At 39.3% G+C, this 26362-nt stretch overlaps 1 protein-coding gene across 1 annotated transcript in view; it reads right to left on the bottom strand.

Annotated features, from left to right (window-relative positions):
- The window catches only part of LOC309834703 (uncharacterized protein), a gene marked incomplete at its 3' end in the record, with an annotated part of 92672 nt that overhangs the window by 26456 nt on the left and 39854 nt on the right, over positions 1-26362 (bottom strand). The window contains exon 5 of the mRNA XM_082673729.1: positions 17068-18405. Coding sequence (XP_082529855.1) covers positions 17068-18405 — 1338 coding nt within the window. The remainder of the gene's footprint in view (positions 1-17067; positions 18406-26362) is intronic.

The following is a 26362-nucleotide window of genomic DNA, read 5'->3' as shown; positions in this document are numbered from 1 at the left end:
GCTGACTTAGTTTGTTATACAACAGAAACTAACACCACTGTAAAGCAATTCTACTCCAATAAAGATGTTAAAAACAAAAGAAAGATATGTAATCAGGAAAAAACAAATGGAGGTGTGTAGCGTGATATGAGGGTTTAGTTTTGGGCACTCTGACATCAAAAAGCCATTCATCAAACACTTGCATAGGCCCAGTTTTAGGATTAGTGGTCCCAACCAGTCTTAATTGGCTCAGCTTGAACTAGACTCAGCTGACTGCAAGTTCCTGGAAAACAACTCAGGCAACCATTTTATTGTTTAAGCTACATGAAGCTTGAAGAGCATGTAATTTGCAATAAAATAATAAGGCAAGTTTGCTCAGTGAAGGCAGGCTACAAGCAGAGGGGTTTTTATAAAATTATTTATTTATTTATTTTTGGCTGTGTTGGGTCTTCGTTTCTGTGTGAGGGCTTTCTCCAGTTGCGGAGAGCGGGGGCCATTCTTCATCGCCATGCGTAGGCCTCTTACTGTCGTGGCCTCTCTTGTTGCAGACCACAGGCTCCAGACACGCAGGCTCAGTAGTTGTGGCTCACGGGCTTAGCCGCTCCGTGGCATGTGGGATCTTCCCAGACCAGGGCTCAAACCCGTGCCCCCTGCATTAGCAGGCGGATTCTCCACCACTGCGCCACCAGGGAAGCCCCAGAGGGGTTTTTAGCAAGCTGTAATATAAACTCAATTTCTGTAAATCACCAGTTTCTACTAACCCTATGGGGCATGGTTTTAAGATTTTTTTTTTTTAACCCTGTGGGGCATGGTTTCAGTCTCTTTCTTTTTTTTAAATTTTATTTATTTATTTATTTATTTATTTATTTATTTATTTATTTATTTATTTATTTATGGCTGTGTATGGCTCTTCGTTTCTGTGTGAGGGCTTTCTCTAGTTGCAGCAAGTGGGGGCCTCTCTTCATCGCGGTGCGCAGGCCTCTCACTATCACGGCCTCTCTTGTGGAGCACAGACTCGACGCGCAGGCTTAGTAATTGTGACTCACAGGGCTAGTTGCTCCGCGGCACGTGGGATCTTCCCAGACCAGGGCTCGAACCCGTGTCCCCTGCATTGGCAGGCAGATTCTCAACCACTGCGCCACCAGGGAAGCCCGGTTTCAGTTTCTTAACACACTGTTTGACCAGGGGATTTTTGCAGAAACTAATGCCTGTGGCTGGCAATTTGTTATGTAAGTGAATATTGAAACACCCATGTTTGAGTAAATATCAACTTTTTTTGCACTTAATGTATTTATTTGAAACTTTGTACATGTCTTACTAAAGCATTCTAATATTTCGTTGGAGTGTGATAGGCAGTATAGCAGGCACCTCTGTGCAGGGGAACAGAACATCTATTATAAATATGCTCTGTTTCACTGTAGTTTCCCCTGGAAGAGCAGACTCTACACTTTATGGCAGCATTTTTTTTAGTCCTGTGGGTATTATTTCCTCTAGAATATGTTCTTTTATTTTACCTGATAGTCGACAAGGTGGATCGACTTGTGGGGGGCTCTTTTAGAAACGCCACAAGAAGGACCAGGTGCGGGACTACCACTACATTCACCAGAATGGTCAGTTATCCATTCTCTAGCTACTGCTAAAATTGCTTGTGAGTCATTTTATTCTGTGCATTAAGGCCACAATAAATTTTATTTATTTAGGCTGTGCTGGGTCTTAGTTGCAGCCTGCAGGATCTGTTTTAGTGTGGCATGAGGAGTCTTAGTTGCGGCATGCAGGATTCTTAGTTGCAGCATGTGGGCTCTTAGTTGTGACATGCAGAATCTTAGTTGTGGCATGCATGCGGGATCTCGTTCCCCAACCAGGGATCGAACCCGGGCCCCCTGCATTACTCAAACAGAAACCCATTTTCTTATACCATTTTCGAGTTTTCTGGAAGATATTGAAGTGTGCCAGTTATTGATCGGATCAATCAACTCCTTTCATATATTTATTATACTCTAATACATAAGTGGGCTTAGTTGTCTGATGGCCAATCCTTCTGTCTTCCTTTCTTGTAGATGCTGTGGAGGCGTCATGAATAGTTGTCACCATGCGGACTAGCCTCTTGTCTTTCCATATAAGAAGAATCACTTCTCCCTTCCGTAAGAATGTCATTTCCCTCCCCCCACATAGATTTTTAGATTTCTCCTTTAATTGGTTTGGTAGACGATGATTCTCTCTTATATTCCCACAAATTCTGGTTTTATTTTTCAACAATATTTCAGATGTGGACACACCATTGTAATAATTGTCTTGGTAAATATGGTGCCATAAACCAAGATAAGGTTGTAGGACTGATAATATTGTTTCTTGCAGTTTCTTTCCTTCCCTGTGTAAATCTCAAGGTTGCATATATATCCAGTTTCCCTTTAGCTAACCATCCTGACTAAAATTCCATATTTTGTGAGTTTTTCCAGATTATACGTTTTGAATCTGACTCATCCTCTCCACTTTATCATTGCCTCATCAAGTGATAACTCTTGTTTGGGTATATAGATTGATTGAAATTCTGGTAGAAAATAATCCAAAAGAGGTTTAACTTTTGAAATTCTGTCTGCAGGAAGTGGAGTTTCCAAGTTATCGTTAAAGTGAAGAAATGTCCTTATTTGTTTGAACCTTCTTCTCGTCATAATCTTTGGAAAGATAGGTGTTTCAAGTAAGGGATCAGTCGACCAATATCCTTTCCAGTGTGACTTTCTTATTTGTGCCATCAAAATTATTAATCCAAGAAACTTCTTCATGTCACTGTTGGTTACAGCAGTCCATTTTAAAACCTTATCATACTTTTTATATGATTTTTCATTTTGTTGGTGATACAAGTTTGAGAAGTGACCAACTCGAACAAGTTACTAAAAATTAATTCTGTTATTTCACTAACACTTTGCTGGTTATTATATTCAGCAGTTACACCTGACACACCTGTAAAGTCTTCTAATTTTCCTGAAATGTTGTCTTCAATCCACTCTTCTGTAGAAGCAAAGGAGCATTCTCCAGCACTGTAAGTTTCATTTTCACTTTCTATATCAGAATCAGTCACTAAGATTTTTTGTCTTTTTTTGGTCTAATATTCACATCATCTGAATCAGAACTATATTCTGAAGAACTATCATTTTCTGATACACTAGTATATATGCCTCTCAGACAGTCAGAGAAAGTATCTGCATAAAATTCACTGAAAAATTCTTCTTCACTCAAAATTTTGCAATGCGTCATTTTTGAAAACTTTATGGTAATAAACTATGCACAAGGTTGGAACAAAAACCTAACGGAGCAAAATGTGAATGATAACGGCAGTCATAAGTTGTATAATGAACCCTTGATCAATTCTAAGCTCTAACAACTTCGCATGGTGATGTAAATTGTGTCACTCTCTAAAAACATATCGATATGTCTCTGGTCAGTAACGTTTGGGTAACAAAATTAATACATCTCCGGTCAATAATGTGTTAATGTAGGCATTTATTGTTATGAACTTTCCTCTCAGAACTGCTTTTGCTGTATCCCATAAGTTTTGGTATGTTGTCTTTCCATTTTTGTTTGTCTCAAGATACTTTTTTATTCCCCTTTTAATTGCTTTAAGACATTGGTTGTTCAGGGTGTGTTGTTATTTTCTGTGTATTCATGAATTTTCCAGTTATCCTCCTGTTGATTTTTAGTTCCTTGTAATTGTGGTCCGAGGAGATACTTGGTATGATTTCAATCTTCTTGAATTTGCTAAGATTTGTTTTGTGGCCTAAGATATGGTCTGTCCTAGAAAATGTTCCATGTGCACTTGATGAGAATGCATATTCTGCTGTTGTCGGATAGAATGTTCTGTATATGTCTATCAGGTCTATTTGGTATGTAGTTCTGTTTAAAACCGCTGGATGCTTATTGATTGTCTGGATGATCTATCCTTTTTGAAAGTGCAGTATTAAAATCCCCCACTCTTACTGTATTGCTGTTTATTTCTCCTTTTAGCCCATGTAGTTTTACTTTATATGTTGATATTTAGTTGCTTCAATGTTGGTGCATAAATATATACAAACATTATATACCTTTTTAATGGAATGATCCCTTTACATGTGTGTGTGTGTATAAAACTTTTCTCTTTCTCCCAGTGTCAGTTTAAAGTCTGTTTTGTCTGATATAAGTATAGTTACCACTGCTATTTTTGGTTACCATTTGCAGGAAATATTTTTTTCCATTCCCTCACTTTTAGTCTATGTATGTCTTTGAGGCTAAAGTGAGTCTCTTGTAGGAAGCATGTCATTGGATCTTATTGTTTTATCTAATTAGCCATCTTTGTCTTTTGATTGGAGACTTTAATCTACTTATGTTTAAAGCAGTTATTGATAGGTAAGAACTTACTATTGCCATTTTGTTAATTGTTTTCTGATTGTTTTGTAGACCCATTGTTCCTTGCTTCTTATCCTGCTGTGTTTGTGTTTGATGTCTTTTGGAATTAGTATACTTTGACTTCATTATCTTGTTTTTTGTGTGTATGAATACTACAGGTTTTTTCCTTGTGGTTACCATGAGGCTTACATAAAATATCTTAAAATTATAACACCGTGTTTTAAACTGATAACAAGACTTCAATAGCATTCCTAAGCTTTACACTTTTACTTCTCCTCCCCCTCACATTTTAGGTTATTGATGTTACAGTTTACATATTTTTCATATTGCGTATATAATAGATGTTTTTACTTATGCTAATTTTTACTGTTTTTTTTAAGTTTTAAACTGGAGTTAGGGAACTATGTACCACCATTACTGTATTACAAAATCTAACTTTGACTATATATTTACCATTACCAGTGAGTTTTGTCCTACCTTCTTATGTTTTTATGATTATATAATTAGTGTCCTTTTCTTCCAGAGAGCTTCTTTAGCATTTCTTATAGGCAGATCTAACGGTGATGAGCTCTCTCAGCTTTTATTTGTTCAGGAAGGTCTTTATCTCTCCTTCATTTCTGAATGAAGGACACCTTGGCTGGATATAGAATCCTTGGTTGACAGGGGTTTTTTTTCCTTTAGCATTTTTAAATTTATCATTCCTTTTTCTCCTGGCCTGGAAAGTTTCTGTTGAGAAATCCACCATGTCTTATGGAGGTTCCCTAGCATGTAACTTGTCTCCATTCTCTTCCTGCTTTGCAAATTCTTTGTCTTTGATTGTTGACAATTTAATTATAATGTGTCTCAGTGTAGCCCTATTCAGATTTAACATATTTGGGGTCCTTTCGGTCTCATGGATCTGGGTGGCCATTTCTGTTAGTTTGGGAAGTCTGACATTACTGCTTTAAATATGCCATCTGTCCTTTTTTTCCTTCTGGAATTCCTATAATGAGGATATTGTTGCTTTTGATGGTGCCCCACACATTGTGTAGTCTTTCTTCACTCTTTTGCAATCTTGATTCTTTTTGTTCCTCTGACTGGATAACTTCTAGGTCTCTGATCCTTTCTTCTGCATGGTTGAGCCTGCTGTTGAGACACTACAGAATTCTTCAGTGCAGTTTCTTTTTTTTCAGCTCTCAATTTTTTTTGATTCCTTTGTTGAACTTCTCATTTTGTTCATGCATTGTTTTCCTAATATCCTTTAAGTATCTCTGTTCTTGTAGTTTATTAATCTTATTTAAGAGGATTATTCTGAATTCTTTGTCTGACTGTTCCTAGATCTCCATTTCTTTAGGGTGTTACTGGAGCTTTATTAGTTTCCTTTCATGGTGTCATGTTTACTTGATTTTTCATGATCCTTGAATACATATGTTGGTTTCTACATTTGAGCAAACGGTCTCCTCTTCCAGACTTCACAGGTTAACTTTGGTAAAGTCAGTTCTTCACCAGTCAGCTCAGTTTCGGTTTCTGGACATGTCAACTGGTAGCATACTTTGGGCAATTGGGGCTTGCTCTCCATCTCTTTTGGGGCAAGGCCTCTGCCCAAGCTCTGAGGTCAGGAGGGGCTGCCTCTGGCTGAAAACATTTGAATAGCAATTGCTGACTTGGTTTCCTGCTCAAGTGAGGCCATAGGATGGGCTCTGCTATTGCCTGGGTTCTCTGGTCAGGCTTCCTGGACAGTCAGGACTGGGTATCAGTACTATACTCAGCAGTTAGATGGAGCTATGAATGAGCTTCTCTTCCCTGGTGGGGTGAAGAACAGGTCCCAGGGCCAGCACAGCTCATTGTTTGGGAACCCAAATAAGGCAAGACTGTACGTCAAATTCCCTGGCTACATGGGGCCACCAGATTTGCCCTGCAGATGAGGAAAGCCAAGGGCTTTGCTCTCTGTTCAAGTGCCATTGTAAGCAGGGGTGTTGGATGGGCTAGGCAGCTCCTCTTGTGCTCTGGTTAGGCTCCCTAATTGGATGGACTGAAGGCTCTATTCAGCAATGGAAGGGGCTACAAATTAGTTTTCTTATTAGGGTGGGCCCCTGTACAGGCCCTAAGCATGGCAAGTCTCTTGTTTGAGGATCAAATTAGGCAGAAATATGTACCAAGTTCCGTGACCGGACAGACCACTGTCCTAGCTCTGTCAAATGGGTAGGGCCACTGGATGGGCTCTCTACTCAAGTGCTGCTGTCATCAGAGTTGCAGGATGGGCTACACAGATTCCCAGGAGATCTGGCTGGGTTTCTTGGTCAAGCCAGGCTGGAAGCTGTATTCACTTTGGGTGTGGCTATAAACGAGCATCCTTGCCCAGTTGGGGCTGCAGATCAGCCCCCAAGACTGGCAGGGCTCTTTGTTTGGGGATCAGGTTAGACAGAACTGTGCACTAAGCTCCCTGGACAAATGGGGCCACTGTCTCTGTTCTGCAGACGCAGAGCTGCTGGCCAAACTCTCTGCTCAAGTGCCACTGCAATCAGGGCTGCAGGGTGAGCTACTGAGATTCCCAGGAGTTCTGGTTAGGTTTCCTGATTGGTAGTGTTGGAGGTTGTATTCAGCAATGGGTAGAGCTATGGAGTAGCTTCCCTGCCCAGGCAGGACCACAGAACTGGATTGAGGTAAGACCACAAAAAAAATAGCCTTGCAAGGCTTGGTGGAGCTGTTCCCCCCACTCCAGCCAGGCAGGGGAGCTAATACATAGCCCCACCCTACCAGGAAGCCTGACCCGAGCGCCTGGAAAGCTGCTTAACCCAACAGCACTTCAGAGAGCATGGCCAGCAGCACTGCACATCTGCAGAACCAGGACACTGGGCCATGTCTGGCCAAGGAACTTGGGGCACAATTCTCCCTGATTAACTCCCCAAACAAGAGTCTTGCCAGCCTTGGGGGCTGTTCTGTGGCCCTGCCTGGGCAGGGAAGCTACTCTGAGTTCTGCCCACTGCTGAGTACAGCCTCCGACTATCCTCACTGCAGAACAGTTAAAGAGCTGAATGACATCCTCATGAATCCAGATCTGTTCACTCTCTGCTCTACCACCCTCAGTCTTCACCTACTGCTCAGAGATGCAGGATATAACTAAGGGTCATGTCCAGACATGAAAAATTTCAGCTGCACAAGAAAGAAGCCTTTCCAGAAGTTTTCAGAACACCTCTGCAAACAGCTCTGGCCAGAATGAGGACATGTGCCAATCCCAAACAAATCCCCGAGGAGAAACTTTTCCATGACTGGCTTAATCTAACCAAGGTTTACTCTGAGCATTCTAAGACTAAGGTAAAAAAATACAAATCAAGGCTATGCTACCAAGGGAAAAAAATGAGTATAGGAAATGAAGAGTTTGTAAGAATCTTTCAATTGTTTGAAAGCTAATTCAAGAAATAACAGCTAATGCATGCATAACTCATAGTTCATAAATTATTCTGAGCACCGCTATGAAGTAGGCACTACTAATGTCCCCATTTTATAGATGAGGGTCTGAGTACAGATAGTTAATTTGTCACAAATCTTTTAAGAGCCAAAGCCAGAGAGCATATAAACTCAAGCAATCTGGTATCTAACTCTGTATTCTCCTGTTTATTGGGAAGAAAGGAATAGGAAAAAATATACACACAACATCATAATACAGATGTAAGTATTTCCTGTTTAGCTTGGATTATACAACTTATACCTAGATGTCTCATCTGAACATTTTAACAGGATATTTTCTTCATATCATGGAAAGCAATACTGTGTTGAATTGAAGTAGTTCAAATCTGCTTTCTTTAATTAACATGATAATGCTTAATTTGTTTAATTAGTATTTTCATGATACCCACTGGTAGATGCTGAGGCCATGAAAACTTAATAAACACAATGTTTAAATTCTTTATTAAAGAGTTAATAGAAAACACTGGCCATATGCACTTATATATGCCAGGAAACCATAAGAGAACGTATACTAGGTAAGGTAAACTTGACAACTGTAAAATATTATTTGCCTTAAAATGTATATTAAGAGAAATTGGTTAGCATTTAACGTGAAAAATCTTTGTCACATAGCTAAGGGGACAAAATATGTTATGTAATATATTCACATACCTTTAGCACAACACACGGGGATTCTTCACATACATACTTACTGCTGTTATCCTAATGGATCATCTTATTTGTGTTGTGTGTTTTTTAAGAACTGAGAAACTATTGGAGGGATTTCAGAGAGCCAACATTTCAGACTTTCTGTTTTTTATTAAGGAACAGTTATACTAAACTATGAGTATATATATAAATATTCACAATAACTTTTGCCAAGTGAATACACCTACAATCAATATGCAGATAAAAAACCAGAACACTGTTAACACCAGAGGAGCTCCCTCAAGTCAATCCTTGCAACTTGTCACCATCCAGGAAACTACCATCCCAACTTCCAACACCACATATTAAATTTGCCTTTTTGAGTGAAATACAGTATATACTCCTCTGTGCTGTTTCTTTTGTATGCGTGCAGTTGTGGTTGGTTCATTCTCAATCCTGTAGAGTGTATCACTGAGTGAATAGAGCACATTTATATATCCATTCTAGTGTTGGTGGACATTTGTGCTGTTGTCTGTATCCAGGCTATTGAGAATAGTACTACTGTGAATACTCTTTCAGTAAAAATATTTTTATTTATCTGTTGGATATATGCCTAGAAGTACAATTACACATCCAAAATATAGGGGAATTCCCTGGCAGTCCAGTGGTTAGGACTCCATGCTTAAGATGCCGCATGCTGCGCAGCACGGCCAAAAACGACAACAAAAAATAGCAAAACAAACAAAAAACAAAAAAAACCCGAAATTAACATGCATGCTCAGCTTTAGTAGAAAAAGCCTGTTTCCCAAAGTGTACAATTTAGATTTCCACCAAACTTGTATGAATCCCAGTTGCTTCATATCTTCATCAGTTTTTAAAAAATCATTTTAGCCATTCTGGTGTGTAGTGGTATTAAATTTTTGTTATAATTTACCTTTCCTTGATGGCTACTGAAGCTGATCAAGTTTTCACATGTTTACTTGCCAGTTAAATATACTCTTTGTAAATTATGTTCAATTTACGTTTTTCTGCTAACTTTTCTGACTTTTTTTGATTTATAGGAGCTCTTTACACATTTTGTGTAAGAATCCTTGGTTAGAAACATGCACTGCAGTTGTCTCCTCCCAGTATGCCACTGCCTTTTTTTGTTTTTTTTTTTTTGGCAGTTCGCAGGCCTCTCACTGTTGTGGCCTCTCCCGTTGTGGAGCACAGGCTCTGGACACGCAGGCTCAGCGGCTATGGCTCACGGGCCTAGCCGCTCTGCGGCATGTGGGATCTTCCCAGACTGGGGCATGAACCCGTGTCCCCTGCATCGGCAGGCAGACTCTCAACCACTGTGCCACCAGGGAAGCCCTAAACATAACTTTTATATGCACTGAGAAAGCAGTGTGACTCGCTTTATTACAATATTTACTTTATTGCTGTGGTCCGGAACCAAGCCAATAACTCTGAGGTCTGCCTGTAACAGTCTAGTTATGTAGCAATCTGAGTCCTGCAGCTTTACTTTGCTATTTTCAGACTGTGTCAGCTATTGTTGGTCACTGCATCTGCAAATACATTTTAAATTCATAATTTCCAACAACAAAACCTGCTGTTGGATGGCAGTTAGGGTTGCATTGAATTACTCATTCAATTTAGGGAGAAATCAGTCTTCAAAGTCATCAACACTAAGTAAATCCTTTCACTTATTTTTGTTAACTGTTTTGGATTTGTTTTTGTAGGTGTTTTTTCTTCCCTTCCTTTTTTTGTTCTCTTGTGATCTGACGACTAACTTTAGTGTTGTGTTTGGATTTCTTTTTCTTTTTTGTGTGTATCTATTGTAGATTTTCAGTTGCAGTTACTATGAGGTTTTGATATAGCAGTCTATATCAAAAAAATAAGATTGTATTAAGTTGCTGATCTTTAATTTCAAATGCATTTCCAATATCCTGCACTTGTGCTCTCCTCACAATTGCTGGTTTTGATATCATATTTGTGTGCAGATAATTTACTATCTTTGCTGTATGTTTGCCTTTACTGGTGAGCTCTTCCATTCATAATTTTCTTGTTTCTAGTTGTGGTCTTTTCTTTCCCACCTAGAGAAGTTCCTTTAACATTTGTTGCAAAGCTGGTCTGGTGGTGCTGAATTCTTAGCTTCTGCTTGTCAGAAAAGCTTTTGATTTCTCTGTTGAATCTGAATGAGAAGCTTGCTGTGTATTCTTGGTTGTAGGTTCTTCCCTTTCATAACTTTAAATACATTGTGCCACCCCCTTCTGGCCTGCAGAGTTTTTGCTGAGAAATCAGCTGATAACCTTATGGGAGAGTTTCCTTGTACATTATCTGTTGCCTTTCCCTTGTTGCTTTTAATATTTTTTCTTCATCCTTGATTTTTGTCAATTTGATTACTATGTGTCTTGGCGTGTTTCTCCTTGGGTTTATCCTGCCTGGGACTCTCTGCCCTTCCTGGACTTGGGTGACTATTTTCTTTCCCATGGTAGGGAAGTGTTCAGCTATTATCTCTTCGTGTATTTTCTCAGGTCCTTTCTCTTACTCCTTCTGGGACCCCTATAATGAAAATGTTTGTGTGTTTAATGTTGTCCCCAAGGTCTCTTAGACTGTCGTCATTTCTTTTCATTCTTTTTTCTTTATTCTGTTCCATGGTAGTGATTTCCACCATTCTGTCTTCCAGCTCACTTATCCATTCTTCTGCCTCAGTTATTCTATTGATTCCTTCTAGTGTATTTTTCATTTCAGTTATTGTATTGTTCATCTGTATGTTCTTTAGTTCTTCTGTTCTTCTAGGTTTTTGTTAAACACTTCTTGTATCCTCTCCATCTATGTCTCCATTTTTTCCCCACGATCTTGGATCATCTTTACTATCATTACTCTGAATTCTTTTTCAGGTAGATTGCCTATCTCCACTTCACTTAGGTGGTGTTCTGGGGTTGTATCTTTTTCCTTCATCTGGGACGTATTCCTCCGCTGTCTCATTTTGTCTAATTTTCTGTGATTGCAGTTTCCATTCTGAAGGCTGCAGGGTTGTAGTTCCTTCTGGCTTCTGCTACCTGCCCCCTGGTGGATGAGGCTGGCTAAGAGACTTATGCAGGCTTCCTGGTGGGAAGGACTGGTACCTGCGCACTGGTGGGTGGAACTGGGTCTTGTCGTTCTGGTAGGCAGGGCCATGTTGGGGTGTTTATCAGGCAGCAGTTTATTCAGGAGGACTTTAAGCAGCCAGTCTGCTGTTAGGTGGGGCTGTGTTCCTGCCCTGTTGGTTGTTTGGTCTGAGGTGTCCCAGCACTGAGCCTGTAGGCTGTTGGGTGGGGCCAGGTCTTGGTGAGAAAATGGCAGCCTCCAAGAGGGCTTAGGCCAGTAAGTACTTGCCAGAACTGCTGCCACCAATGTCCTTGTCCCTGCAGTGAGCCACAGCCAACCCTGCCTCTGCAGGAGACCCTCCAACACGAGCAGGTAAGTCTAGCCCAGTCTCTCATGGGGTCACCACTTTTTTCCCTGGGTCCTGGTACACACAAGACCCTTGTGCGTCCTCCAAGAGTGGAGTTTCTGTTTACCCCAGTCCTGCGGAATTCCTGTGATGAAACCCCGCTGGCCTTCAAAGCCAGACTCTCTGGGGGCTCCTCCTCCTGTTGTCAGACCCCCAGGCTGGGAGCTCAGAACTTTCACTCCTGTGGGAGAACTGTGGTATAACTGTTTTCGAGTTTGACAGTCGCCCACCCGGCATATATGAGATTTGATTTTATTGTGATTGTGCTCCTCCTACTGTCTCTTGGTTGCTTCTTCTTTGTCTTTGGATGTAGGGTATCTTTTTTGGTAGGTTCTAGCATTATTTATTTATTTATTTTTTGGCAGTGGTTGTTCAGCAGTTCATTGTGATTTTGATGGTTCCGTAAGGAGTGAGTTCACTTCCTTCTACTCTGCCATCTTGTCTTCTCCCCACAAGTCATTCTTAACACCCTTTCATTTATTTTTGTCTTTGAACTTCTCTTAATTTTGTGATGCACTTTTTGGATTTCTGGAACTGTTTTAGGGCTATTGTATGTCCAGTGACTTGAACATAATTATTTCCTTTATTTTTCTGTTTCCCCTTTCCCCAATTATGCCAGGCAGGAGAATAAATCTGTTCTTTGCCACCCTATCCAGGAAGGATGCAATTCTCCTGGCATCATCTAATTTTTCTATTGGTTGTTTATACATAAAAATATAATTTTTATATAGCCAGTTTGCTAAATTCACATATTTCTAATAATTTTTCCATAGACTTTTAAATGTAAACAATGGTATTACCTGCAAATAATGAGTTTTACTTCAATCCTCCCAGTTTTTAGGTCTTATTTTTGTTTTTATTTGGCCTTACTGACCTGACCTAGCTAAAACCTTCAGTCCACTGTTAGATAGTAGTGGTGGCAGTAACAAGCATTCTTGTCTCATTATTATTTTTTTAAATTTATTTATTTTTGGCTGCATTGGGTCTTCATTGCTGCGTGCGGGCATTCTCTAGTTGTGGCAAGTGGGGGCTACTCTTTGTTGTGATGTGCGGGCTTCTCATTGCAGTGGCTTCTCTTGTGGAGCACGGGCTCTAGGCACGCGGGCTTCAGTAGTTGTGGCACGCAGGCTTAGTTGCTCAGTGGCATGTGGCAATCTTCCTGGACCAGGGTTTGAACCCGTGCCCCCTGCACTGGCAGGCTGATTCTTAACCACTGCACCACCAGGGAGGTCCTTGTCCCCTTATTAATATCAGGAAGAAATATTCCAGTATTCGTCTACTTAATTTGATGTTTGTTGTATATTAGCTTTTTACTTGTTTTTAATGAAGTTTCCTTCTATTCCTAGTGTAGTTTTTTAATCATGAATGTGTGTAAAGTTCTATCAAATGTTTTCCACACCTACTGAGACACTAATATTGTTTAACTTATTTTTTTTTAATGTGGTAGGCTACATCAATTAACTTAAACTTTTAAGTATTGCTTGGATATGATTTCAAACTTACTAAAGTCACTAGTAGAAAAAACTCATTCCCATTTCCCCCTGTGCACTGCATTTCCTCCATCTGTCCCTTGAGCACATACTTGAACTCTGTGTCTACACACACACACTCATTACTCTTTTTCTAAAGCATTTGAAAATAATCTGCAGACACGAGACTTCGTTTCCCCTATGTACTTGAGTGTGTATTTTCCTGAAACAAAACACTTACTTACCTATGGACCCAAGTCTGGAAATAAACACTACCATCGAATTTACACACTCTTTATTGTCCCAACTATTCTATTTTTCCTTTTTGTTTTTATTTTAAAACATCTTCAGTCTAGTCCAACCTGGAACAGTCTCCCAGTCTTTTCCTTTTATGTCCTTGACAATTTAAATACAGGCTTTACATTCTATAATATAACCTTTCAAGGGGGTTCATCTGATATTTCCGCATTAGCATACTCTGGCTATGCTTTCTTGGTAAGAATACAGCACAAATGTGTTGGCTCTTCTCAGAGCATCTCACCAGGGAGTACATTACGTTGACCTGTCCTACCATTGGTGAAGTGAACTTTGATCACTTATGTTGGTGTCTGCCAGGTTTATCATAAAAATCACCATTTTCACCTTGGTAGTTGATTAGTATTTTATGGCGAAATATTTGGAGATAATGCCAATACCTGTTCTTCATTAAACTTCTACCCACAAACTCTAGCCTATGTTGGCACCTACTTACTGAATCAACCACCAGTATGATGGTTGCCAAATAGTGTTTCTTCTATTGCCATTATTCCTCCTACATTTATTAGTTGGCTTATAAAGAAAGCTTTCCCTCCTCTATGTATTCACTTATTTATATCTACAAATTATTGGATTCACATTTTTAAGTCACTTATATTATGATGCTATTTTTATTTGTTTTGATCAAACTGTCTCAAATTTGGCCACTGGAACCTGTCCAAGGTGGTTCTTTTGACATGTTTCCATAATTCTTAGAACATTTTCTTATTGTCTGGTAGATATTTCTCCCCATCTCTGACTTGGAATAAGCTATCACTCCAGAGACCTCCTCCATTTTTGGTGGGAGGACAGTATTTAGTAATTAATAACCTGGTAATTGGTGTGCTCAGTGCTACTGAGCTGTCAGTAGACAGATCCATAAAATACATACAAACACACACACAATGACTACTATAATTATTTCTGTGTAGTTAAAATGAGTATCATTCCAGTCCAACACTCCAGGTGGTTTTCTACCTTCCCCCCTTTCCATTTTTACAGATACCTTTTCTAACAGCGAGGAACCTGGCTTTCATCATCTTCAATACATTTACTTATCTGCTCAATGTTACCAGTATCTCAGCCATGCTAACCATCTCTTCCATTTGCCCCCAGCACTCTTGATGCAGGTTGGCACATCACCACAACACCTTTCTCATCCCTCACGGCAGGCCTATTCTGCCTCTTCAACGCTAGGAAGGGAAGGCAGAAGAGAAATATACAAAGTGCAAAGGGAGAAAGGAGAATGAGAGAGAGGAGTAGAAGGCCAAATGGATTGAATTTGAAATACTAAATCTATCCTTTGATTCCTCTAGTGAACATCATTTAGTCAAGATATATTGTCCTTTGATATGGCTGGAATTTTTTTAATTTTAGGATTTTGTATCTAAATTCATAAGATAGTGGTCTGTAACTTTACTTTCCTGAAATGTCTTAAAGGTTTTGGTATCAAAGTTGTACTGGCCTCATAAAGTGAATAGGAAAGTTCCTATCTTCCTATCTCTGGAAAAGTTTATAAAAGTTTGGTATTATGTCTTTTTTTAATATTTAGAACAAGTGCAGTGAAGCCATCTGTTCCTATGAGTTTTCTTTCTGGTAGATTTTTAAATATGACTCAGATTGTTTGCAGTTTGGGTAAGGTACAATCTACCTCTGGTATGACCTTGTGCTTTTATTGATAGCATGCTGTGTTTGCCAGGGGCCCATCCTCCTGGCAGTTCCTGAATTCTATTCATTTTTTTCTCAGTACTGAAAAAGAAAATCTACTTGTGTTTTTGAGATTAGATTTTCAAGTTCCTGCCCTGTGTCAGTATTCTCAAAATTTTGAGAAACTGGCTATGTGTTTGAAGCCTCTCATGTTTCAGAATTTTTCACTCCAGCCTTGACAGGCAAAGGTCACCATTCCCTGGCTTCTGGTCTCCCTGCACCCTAACCCCCCTTGCCCCACCAAGCTATAGCCCTCTGCCTGAGCCAAGCCCAATATTCAGGTTCCTCCCTGTAGCCAGAATTGGCAAGTGCTCCCAGGAAAAACAGCTATATTTTCCCATATACTTTCTGTCATTCACTCCCTTCCTGAATATTACCATTCTAGCCCTCTTTGCTTCTGCAATAGGTTGCAAGTAAATAGATGCTTTCTGTGAACTGCTTTTCTAGTTGTTCTTAGTGAGTGCACTGGTCTGCTGCAAACTACTGTATCTTACTCAGTAGTAAAATCTATTTGTGCTTTTTAAAGTTCCATACTTAACAACGTATATGTTTGTACATGAATGTTCTGCTTTTTAAAGAAACATGTTAAGTTGGTTGCAGTAAGTCACTTCACAGCAGGATGGCATCTGGCCAAACTGTTAAACACTGGTAAGGCAGAAACTACCTATATTTCATACCACTTCCACTACACCAGGTAGCTGCATTCAAGGAACCTACATTGCCCCTTTGATCCACCATTTCAGGACAGGCCACTCAAAATTAGTCAGCCTCACAATTAATCAGAAATCCTGCTGGCAAGCTCCTGTCCTATGTATATCACCAAGACCAGGGTATCTCTCTCTACCTGGACATCAGAAAATCTTCTTGCAGGTGGGTCCCCTTGCTAAAAATCTTCCCTTGCTTTCCATATGCCTCAGCAATAAACATGTGAGTTGCTTATAACCCCCTGGTTCCAGCTGATATCCAGTACCTTAAAGTGGAAGGAATAGCACACCCAGCAATAGGCCAAATTGTATAAATGCTATGTCTAAATGCAAACATTCTCCACATTTCCTAAATGCTAGACACTTCAGTTCAAAATTTCTGATGTATGATAAGCTTAGGTTTAACTTAAAGCTTCTACCCACTTAAATTACTATCTGATATCCACTGAAATGCTACTTCAAACATTTCACACAAGTCCAATAAAACACCAACTCATAGTAAATGCTTTCCTATAATTTGCTATATAGTTTGTGCCTTTTCTCTGGCCTGTGGATGAAGTCTTCTTTATGAATACTGATAGAGGTTTCTACCCTGTGTGATTTCTCTGATGTTTAGTGAGGTGTGGCTTTGGGCAGAAGGTTCCCTGTATTCATTCACCAATAGGTTTTCTGTACTCTGAGCTTTCTGATGCACTGTATGGTTCAAATTCCAGTAGAAAATTTTCCTATGTCCAGAATATCTTCATATTATTTTCTTCCCTCTGTAAGTTCTCTGCTGTATTACGAGAACTGACTTTAGACCAAAGATGTTCTCAAAATCTTAATAGATTTTTCTCCCTGCTTTGTGTTCTTTGTTATATAAACTCTTGACTTCACCCAGAGTGACTTCCCTCATTTATTATATTTATAGGGTTTCTTCCCAAATGTGTTCTCTGATGTACAGTAAGTTTTGACTTCACATAGAATGATTTCCTGCAAACATTACATTCATAGGGTTTCTCCCCTGTGTGTGTTCTATGATGTGCAGTGAGTTTTGACTTCACGCAGAATGACTTTCCACATTCATTACATTCATAGGGTTTCTGTCTTACATGAGTTCTCTGATGAACAATTAGGGCTGATTTCTGACGGAAGTTTTTCCCACATTCATTACATCCAAAAGGTTTCTCTCCTGTATGTCTCCTCTGATGTTCTGTGAAACCTGAGTAGTAGCAGAAAAATTTTCCACATTCAGTACATTCATAGGGCTTCTCGCCTGTATGAGTTCTCAAATGTTTAGTGAGCGTTGACTTCTCAGAGAAGGATTTCCTACATTCATTACATTCATAAGGTTTTTCTCCTGTGTGAGTTCTTTGATGTTTAATGAGGTCTGATTTTCTGAGAAAGGCCTTCCCACATTCATAGCATTCATAGGGCTTCTCCCCTGTGTGTGTTTTCTGATGTACAGTAAGGACTGACTTAAATGAGAAGGATTTTCCACATTCATGACATTCATATGGTTTCTCCCCTGTGTGTGTTCTATGATGTTGGGTGAGGGTTGACTTTTCACTGAAGGATTTTCCACATTCTTGACATTCATAAGGTTTCTCCCCTGTATGAATTCTCTGATGTTTAATGAGGTCTGAATTCTTGCAGAAAGTTTTCCCACATTCATGACATTCACAGGATTTTTCCCCAGTGTGGGTTCTCCGATGTCTTGTGTGGGCTGACTTCTTGTTGAAGGTTTTTCCACATTCATGACATTCATAGGGTTTTTCTCCTGTTTGTATGCTCTGTTGTATGCCAAAGACTAATTTTTCATTGAAAAAGTTTCCGCATTCATTATATCCAATAATACTGTCAATTGAGTGGCTTCTCTGAATTGGAATGAGATCTGACTTCTGGCTCAAAGGGTGAACATTATGTTCAAAGAGAATGGATTCCTCAAAGAAATTTTCTCCACATTCATTAAATTCATAATGATTCTCTTTTGGATGTGTTCTCTGATGAGCAAAGAGAGATGACATATCACAGAAGGTTTTTCTGTATTCAGTGTATTCACAGGTGTTCTGTCCTGTGTAAGGATTCTTATGTATAACAAAGAGTGAATTCTCTTGGAAAGCTTTCCTACATTCACTGTATTCAAAAGGTTGCTCCAAAATTTGAATTTTTTGATGCTGAACAGAGTCTTCATTAAGACAGAGGCCATTCCCATTTTTATTATATTCATAAAGTTTCTCTTCAGAGTGAATTCCTTCATGCTTTTCATCATGGAACCATTTTCTACCTTTGTTAAACTCATCAAACTTCTTTCTTGAATAGTTTCTACTGCTATTAATTAATTCTGAAATAAAGTGACAAGAAAGATTAGTTCACAAGGATATTTGGAGGAAATAGTTAGCATTAGGTTTCGGGGAGTTGATCAGTTTAGGTCTTATCTCTTCCATGCCTAGAATATGACAAGAGTGTATATGTCCAGTCTTCTCTCTCTTTTCCATTCTACCCAGCAGCAAGAAATCAATATTCTAAGAGCCCTAACTCATAAAGGAACAGTACTTCTTTTCTAGCTCTGATTCATGAGGAATAAAAATAAGCAACAAAAGAGCAAACTTGCCACAGATTCAGACTTACAGCTCTACTGTAGGTATGGTATATTCCCTTTACATCAGAGTTGGTCAGCAGTGGACCTCTCCTGACCATCAAACCCTGTTTCAATCCCTTCTGGCTTTCCCCCAGATTTCACCTTCGTATCAGTTTTCAATCCTGCTTTCATATCCATGTTTCAACATCTCTGTATACCATGAAAACCATAAGGAATAAAATTCTAAACCTGGTCCTAGAAATTTCTTTTACCTTTACCTTATGATTATGTGTGGTTGTTTTTACTCCTCTACTATCTACAGTATTCTATATCCTTGAGTTTAATGTCCCAAAACTGACAGTATATATTTAAAAATTTACTTTATTGAAGTATAGTTGATTTACAATGTTGTTAGTTTCTGGTATACAGAAAAGTGACTCAGTTATTTATATATATATATATATATATATATATATATATATATATATATATATATATATATATATATACATATTCATTTCCATTATAGTTAATTACAGGATATTAAATCTAGTTCCCTGTGCTGTACAGGAGGACCTTGTTGTTTATCCACTCTTATATATCCTAGTTTACATCTGCTAATCCCAAACACCCACTCCATCCCTCCCCCTTGGCAACCACCAGTCTGTACTCTATATCCGTGAGTCTATTTCTGTTTCATATGTAAGTTCGTTTGTGTCATATTTTATATTCCACATATAAGTGATGTGGTATATGTCTTTCTCCTTCTGAATTATTTCACTTAGTATGATAATCTCTAGGTCCATCCATGTTGTTGCAAATGGTATTATTTCATTCTTTTTTTTATAGCTGAGTAAGATTCCATTGTATATATGTACCACATCTTCTTTATCCATTCCTCGGTCAGTGGACATTTAGGTTGCTTCCATGTCTTGGCTATTGTAAGTAGTGCTGCTATGAACATTGGGGTGCATGTATCTTAGAGTTTTGTCTGGGTATATGCCTAGGAGTGGGATTGTGGGATCATATGTCAATTCTATTTTTAGTTTTTTGAGGAACCTCCACCTCCACAGAGTTCTCCATAGTGGCTGTATCAATTTACATTCCCACCAACAGTGTAGGAGGGTTCCGTTTTCTCCACACCCTCTACAGCATGTTATTTGTAGACATTTTAATGATGGCCACTCTGACCAGTGTGAGGTGGTACCTCATTGTAGTTTTGATTTGCGTTTCTCTAATAATTAGTGATGTTGAGCATCTTTTCATGTGCCTATTGACCATGATCATCTTTGTGTTCTTTGGAGCAACGTCTATTTAGGTCTTCTGCCCATTTTTTGATTGGGTTATCTTGTTGTTGTTGAGTTGTATGAGCTGTTTGTATACTTGGGAAATTAAGCCGTTGAGAACTGACTATATATATATATATATATACACACACACATACATATACATATACGTATATATATATAATTTTTTTTTTTTTTTTTGTGGTACGCAGGCCTCTCACTGTTGTGGCCATGGCTCATGGGCCCAGCCGCTCTGCGGCATGCAGGATCTTCCCGGATCGGGGCATGAACCCATGTCCCCTGCGTCGGCAAGTGGACTCTCAACCACTGTGCAACCAGGGAAGCCCAACAATATATTTTTTTAAAGTATCACTGAGACAAACATATTTTTTAGCCATCATTTTACAAATCTAGAATGACTATATTTTTCTTTGGGTAAGCCCAGCTGTTAATCCCCTATAAATTGCCCATTTTCATCTACTGTCATCTACTCCTTGCTGTTCCCCTGGTTCTGTCTCCTCTGTGTTCATCCACCCACCTGTAGATGTAATGATGTATGGAACTCTTTCTTTGGTGTCCTGGTGTGTTGGGCAGAGGATTTCTTGAGTTACAGATGGTTGAAGGGGAGTGACAAAATGAATATCTCAAACTGCCATGATGCTGACATCATTCACAAGGGTAATTTTTAAAAAACAGCTTTGTGTTATTTTGTGGCTACTACATCAGAATATGTGTGTGATTTGCACCTAGGGATAGTGTTCAAGTATTTGTGCAAACACCTGGTAGTGTAAGAAAGAGACCTCAGACTCTCAGTCTGTGAGGAGTTTTACCTATAGTGCTGTTATTCCACTAGAAAGAGGTGTGGAATTTTTTCCTAAATTTAGCTGAAATGATACATGATCCCGCCTCAGCCTGGAAGGCATTTAAATCAGCTTCAACTGACTGGCCAGAGTTGTATGGATGGCAAAATGTGCCACAGACTTCTTCCTTGCAGACCAAGGCAAAGTGTAGGCAAAATATTAGTATACCCTGCTGCACCTGGGTACAGCTGGGCCAGGCAAAAGGCTAAGAGAAGAATTTGAAGAGGAAACTATCCAGCTTTCTACCACAGACCTTCATTGTTAAAAGGCTAAAACAAAATGAGGAATAGCACATAGGTAGAAAAACCGGCCAGAAGTCACCTATGGAGAAGTAAAATGAGTAGCACTGTGGGACTCTGGAAAATAATGTTACTTTTCTACACAGTTAGGCCTTTGTGAGCAAATGTTAATGAAACTTGGAACCTAAGGTCAAAGAATGAGATTGGGAGAGTAATTATTAAGGGTAGAACTCTAGAGAGATTTACATTTCAGTGCAGGTGCTGAAACCTGGGAGCCCTGATGACATCCTAGGTGTGAAGCTGGAGACAGTGGTCTTTTTTTTCCCCTGAAGAAATTTATATACCAAAAGGTTAAAGAAAGAATTCAGGATCCTCCCCAAGGGAGCAAAGGTTTTTCTTTCTCCTTTTAAAAGAGTGGGACAGCTACCTCTCCCTTCTACAGGAGCAAGCCCAGATTCATTTTATCAGTGTTCTTCACCTGCAATACCAACTTTGTGTGTATGTGTAGGACACCTAGCTTCTGTCTCACTGCACCAAGAGTAAGATATTAAGGTACGTTGGAACTACACAGTTGTTATTTGGTTTTACGTAAATAATATTTCACCATGTGTTCTGTTCCAGAAACTACATGTATTGTATTTATGATATTAATCAAGGTAAAAAATTTAACTCTGAAATTTTAAATCTCCATAAAAATAACTTCAGACTGAAATGGCTTTTTGAATTTGCAAATAAATAACACAATCTTGAAAAATCATCATGAAACAATGCTCAACTCATCTTACGAAAATAGGACAGTCTCCAACCCCAAACCTGGAAAGATTACAACAAAGGATAGCTACAGAATACACACAGAAAAACTCAGTGATTATAAAAACTGAATACATTCTGATCAAGGATGATGTATTTCAGAAATATGAGATTGGTTTAATCAAGACCACTCACCAGTATGAACAGAATAAGTAGGAGAAGCCATATGATTTATCTCATACAGAGATAGATAGCATTTGACAAAACTGAATTCATGTTTTTTTTTTTAAAAACTCGAGGACTAGAAGAGAACGTCCTTAAAATGATAAAGGGCATTTACAGAAATCCTTAACATCAAAATTAATGGTAACATACTGAACAGTATCACCCTGAGGTCAGAACTTCTGTACGACACTCTACGGGCTAGGAATGCCAGTACAAAAGGCAAAAAAGTCTGTATTCATAAATGACAGAATTGTTTACATAGAAAATTTTTACAAATCTACAAAACAACTACCAGAAAAAGTGAATTCATCAGCAAGGTTGCAGGATACAAGGTAAATGTGCAAACAAAGTTTTTCTATATACTATTTGTACTGTTTTTTCTATAATTGTTTAATGCTAGTATAAAGACAAAAATAATATAAAATATTTAGGAATATATTTAAAGAAAAATCAGCAAAACTGCTCAACTGAGAATTTAAAGACCTAAGTAGAGGTATACCCTGGTCAAGATGTCAGTTCTCCCCCAAATGAGTGATGCAATCCCAAATAACGTCCTAACAGGTGTGTCTGTATTTATGGAAATTAAATTTTAGAATCACCTTGTTAATGAAAATACAAAAGACCTATAACAGTATAGAATTGTCCAGAATGTCTAAAAACATAGATATCATTTTAATACATTGTGTAGACTAAAGATGTTCTTGGCAACATTCATGCTGTAGAATACCCAAGAATCTTGAAGAAAACAGCAAACCTAGAAGGTTAACTCTGCCAGATGTCAAGACTTATAATATTATAATAAAAGACAGTGTGGTATTGTCATAAAGATGGATAAATCAGTCAATGGAACAGTAAAGAAAGCCCAGAAACATACATATATGATCACCTGATAGATGACAAAGATAAAACTGCAATTCACATGTAAGGCCGGATGCTATAAAACTCTTAGAGGAAGACATAGGCAGAACATGCTCTGACATAAATCACAGCAAGATCTTTTTTCATACATCTCCTAGAGTAATGAAAATAGTAACAGAAATAAACAGGACCTAATGAAACTTAAAAGCTTTTGCACAGCAAAGGAAACCTGTAAACAAGACCAAAAGACTGTAAACAAGACCAAAAGACAACCCTCAGAATGGGAGAAAGTATTTGCAAACGAAGCAACTGACAAAGGATTAATCTCCAAAATTTACAAGCAGCTCATGCAGCTCAATATCAAAAAAACAACCCAATCCAAAAATGGGCAGAAGACCTAAATAGACATCTCTCCAAAGAAGATATACAGATTGCCAACAAACACATGAAAGGATGCTTAACATCACTAATCATTAGAGAAATGCAAATCAAAAACCACAATGAGGTATCACCTCACACTGGTCAGAGTGGCCATCATCAAAAAAATCTAGAAACAATAAATGCTGGAGAGGGTGTGGAGAAAAGGGAACCCTCCTGCACTGTTGGTGAGAATGTAAATTGATACAGCCACTATGGAGAACAGTATGGAGGTTCCTTAAAAAACTACAAATAGAACTACCCTACGACCCAGCAGTCCCACTACTGGGCATATACTTAGAGAAAACCATACTTCGAAAAGATACACACACACACACACCCTGCCCCGGCCATGTTCATAGCAGTACTATTTACAATACCCAACAGATGGAAGCAACATAAACATCCATCAACAGAGGAATGGATAAAGAAGATGTGGTACATATATATACCATGGAATATTAGCCATAAACAGGAATGAAATAATGCCATTTGCAGCAACATGGATGGACCTAGAGGTTATCATATACTAAGCCAAGTAAGTCAGAATGAGAAAGACAAATATCGTATGATATCACTTATATGTAGAATCTAATTTTACAATGAAATAGATGAACTTATTTGCAGAACAGAAAGAGATTCACAGATCTCGACATCAAACCTATGGTTACCAAAGGGGAAATATGGGGGCAAGTGATAAATTAGGATATTGGGATTGACATATACACACTACTATGTAGCTAATAAGGACCTACCTTACAGCACAAGGAACTCTACTCAATATTCTGTAATAAGCTATATGGGAAAAGAATCTGAAAAAGAATGGATACATATATATATTTAAAACTGATTCACTTTGCTGTATACCTGAAACTAACACAACATTGTTAATCAACTATACGCCAATAAAAAATTAAAAAAAAACTCAGCTATTGGCTTCCAGCCCACCTGATGTGAAATTATTCCTCTTCATACTCCGTGCCTGGCCCCAGTTCCCCTTTGTTCCACAATTTGTATGTGGATGAAAAGATGATGATATTTTAGAGTAGGAAGTACCTCTGCAGTGAAGTAGAAAATACAATACGTTCTTCAACTCAAAAGGAACAGTTCTTACTTCCTGGGGAATTCTGGAAATCATTCTTTGTGTATTTTTAAAAGCTGGAGAAATATTTTTTTAACAGTTTCACTTAGCTCCACCATGTGAAAAGAGGTAATAAGTAATTGGGGCCCATGCCCACCTCACCATCTTATATGATTATCATACAAGCACTCTTAGGCTGCCCAAACATAGAAACGTCAACTGTTTAAAACTGCCCAGCTCTACAGCAAACCTCCAACGTTGGGGAACACAGTGTGTTAACTCTGGATGTCTGACTGAACTCCCTTCATTCTCTAAGGGGCCTGTCTGTCACGGTTATCTCTTCATCCACAAACTTGGGTTCTAGTTACATAGTCGTAAAAAAAAAAGGAAATAAAAGGTGAATTGCAAAAAAACGCACAATTCAGTGGAAGGAAGGACAGTCTTTTTAATAAGCTTCTGTTTATGAGAAGATATCATTAAGAAAGTGATAAGATGTAACTGAGAAGCTACTTTTCAATACATGAAATTTGACAAAAGATTCATACCCAGAATATATATATTGTTAAACATTTCTAAATCAGTAAGAGACCAACAACCTAGTAATATAAAAAAAGTAAATGACCTGAATAATCACTTCACTAAAGGAGATATCCAAATAAGCAACAAACATATGAAAAGATGCTCAACATCATTAGTCATCAGAGAAATGGAAATTAAAACTTAGTAACACACCACAATGACTAGAATGAATAAAATTAATTAGACTGACTATCAAGTTCTCAGAAGGATGTAATGTAACTGGAACTCTTACATAGCTGGTGGAAAACAGTTTAAATATTACTTTGGAAAACAGTTTAAGTATTACTAAAGCTAAGTATATTTCTGGCTCTACAGCTAACAAAAATAAGACTTTAGGTCCTCCAAAAGACATACACAAGAATACTTACAGAAGAGGAAATCAAGATGGCAGCAGTAGAGGACACTTAGCTCACCTCCCCCCAGGAACCATCTATTTTGGAGCAGGTCTCACTGAAAACAATGTGGAGACTGGCAGAAAGACTCTTACACAACTAAGGCTATTAAAAAGATTCATAGATTTGGGAAGGAAGGGAAGAGAAACAATCAGTTCAGGACCTGTGCCCCTAGGAGGGGACACAGAAGAGGAGGCTCAAAGATCCTCCCTGGGGGGGGGGGGCGGGAAGCAGTTCCAACCCCTTATTGGGCAGCCTAGCCCTGGGGTCCGACACCAGGAAGATAAGGCCTCTTGGGCTGGTATGAAGACCAGTGGGACCTGCGGTGTGGGGAGCTGTGAGAAACTTGGACTCTGCTCTTGAAGTGCACACACTTGCTTGCTCAGGGAACAAGCAGAGGAAGCAGACTGAGACTGCAGAATTTGGGCTGGTTCCTGCAACTGACCCAGCACGTGCCCCAGCCCACACAAAGCACCCGCTCCAGCCCTTCTTGCTCCACAGTGCAGCTCCCCACTAGGGCAAAGGCTGTTGCTACTGAGGAGCCCATGCAGTTCGGGGCATGGAGCTAGGTTGGACCTGACACTACCTCTGAATGGTATGAGGGGGGGCCACTACCAGTGCAGGGAGGGGCAGCAGATCAGGAGTGTCCTAGAACACTGACTTGTGGGCCAGGACAAGTCAGTGTTCTGGCTCGCACTGGGCACACGCGCCAGTCCCTCTTGCTCCAACCACTGCTGCCTTCTGGGGAACGGAACCAGCTCTGACCCAACCCTCCAGGCTTCTGCTCCACTAACTTAAGACCTGACACCGGCCCTGGCCCTGGTAGGCAGTGTCGACCACTGAGCATAGGAGGAGCCCTGGCTGACACCTGGCTTCTAGCCCCTCCACCTCCAGCCCTAGCCCTCAGCAAGGTGTAGGTGCCAGAATACCCTGGGGGGAGATACTCCCACCAAAGCCACTGGGCACAAATAGACCATATAGGGACCCACCCAAGGACACCACTCCAAGACCAGGATAGGTAACTGTTTCCCCT

The sequence above is a fragment of the Grampus griseus genome, assembly GCF_964374135.1.
Source record: "Grampus griseus genome assembly, chromosome: 16".
NCBI lineage: Eukaryota > Metazoa > Chordata > Mammalia > Artiodactyla > Delphinidae > Grampus > Grampus griseus.
Note: the sequence above shows the minus strand (reverse complement) of the source record. Positions and strands in the feature narration are given on the sequence as shown.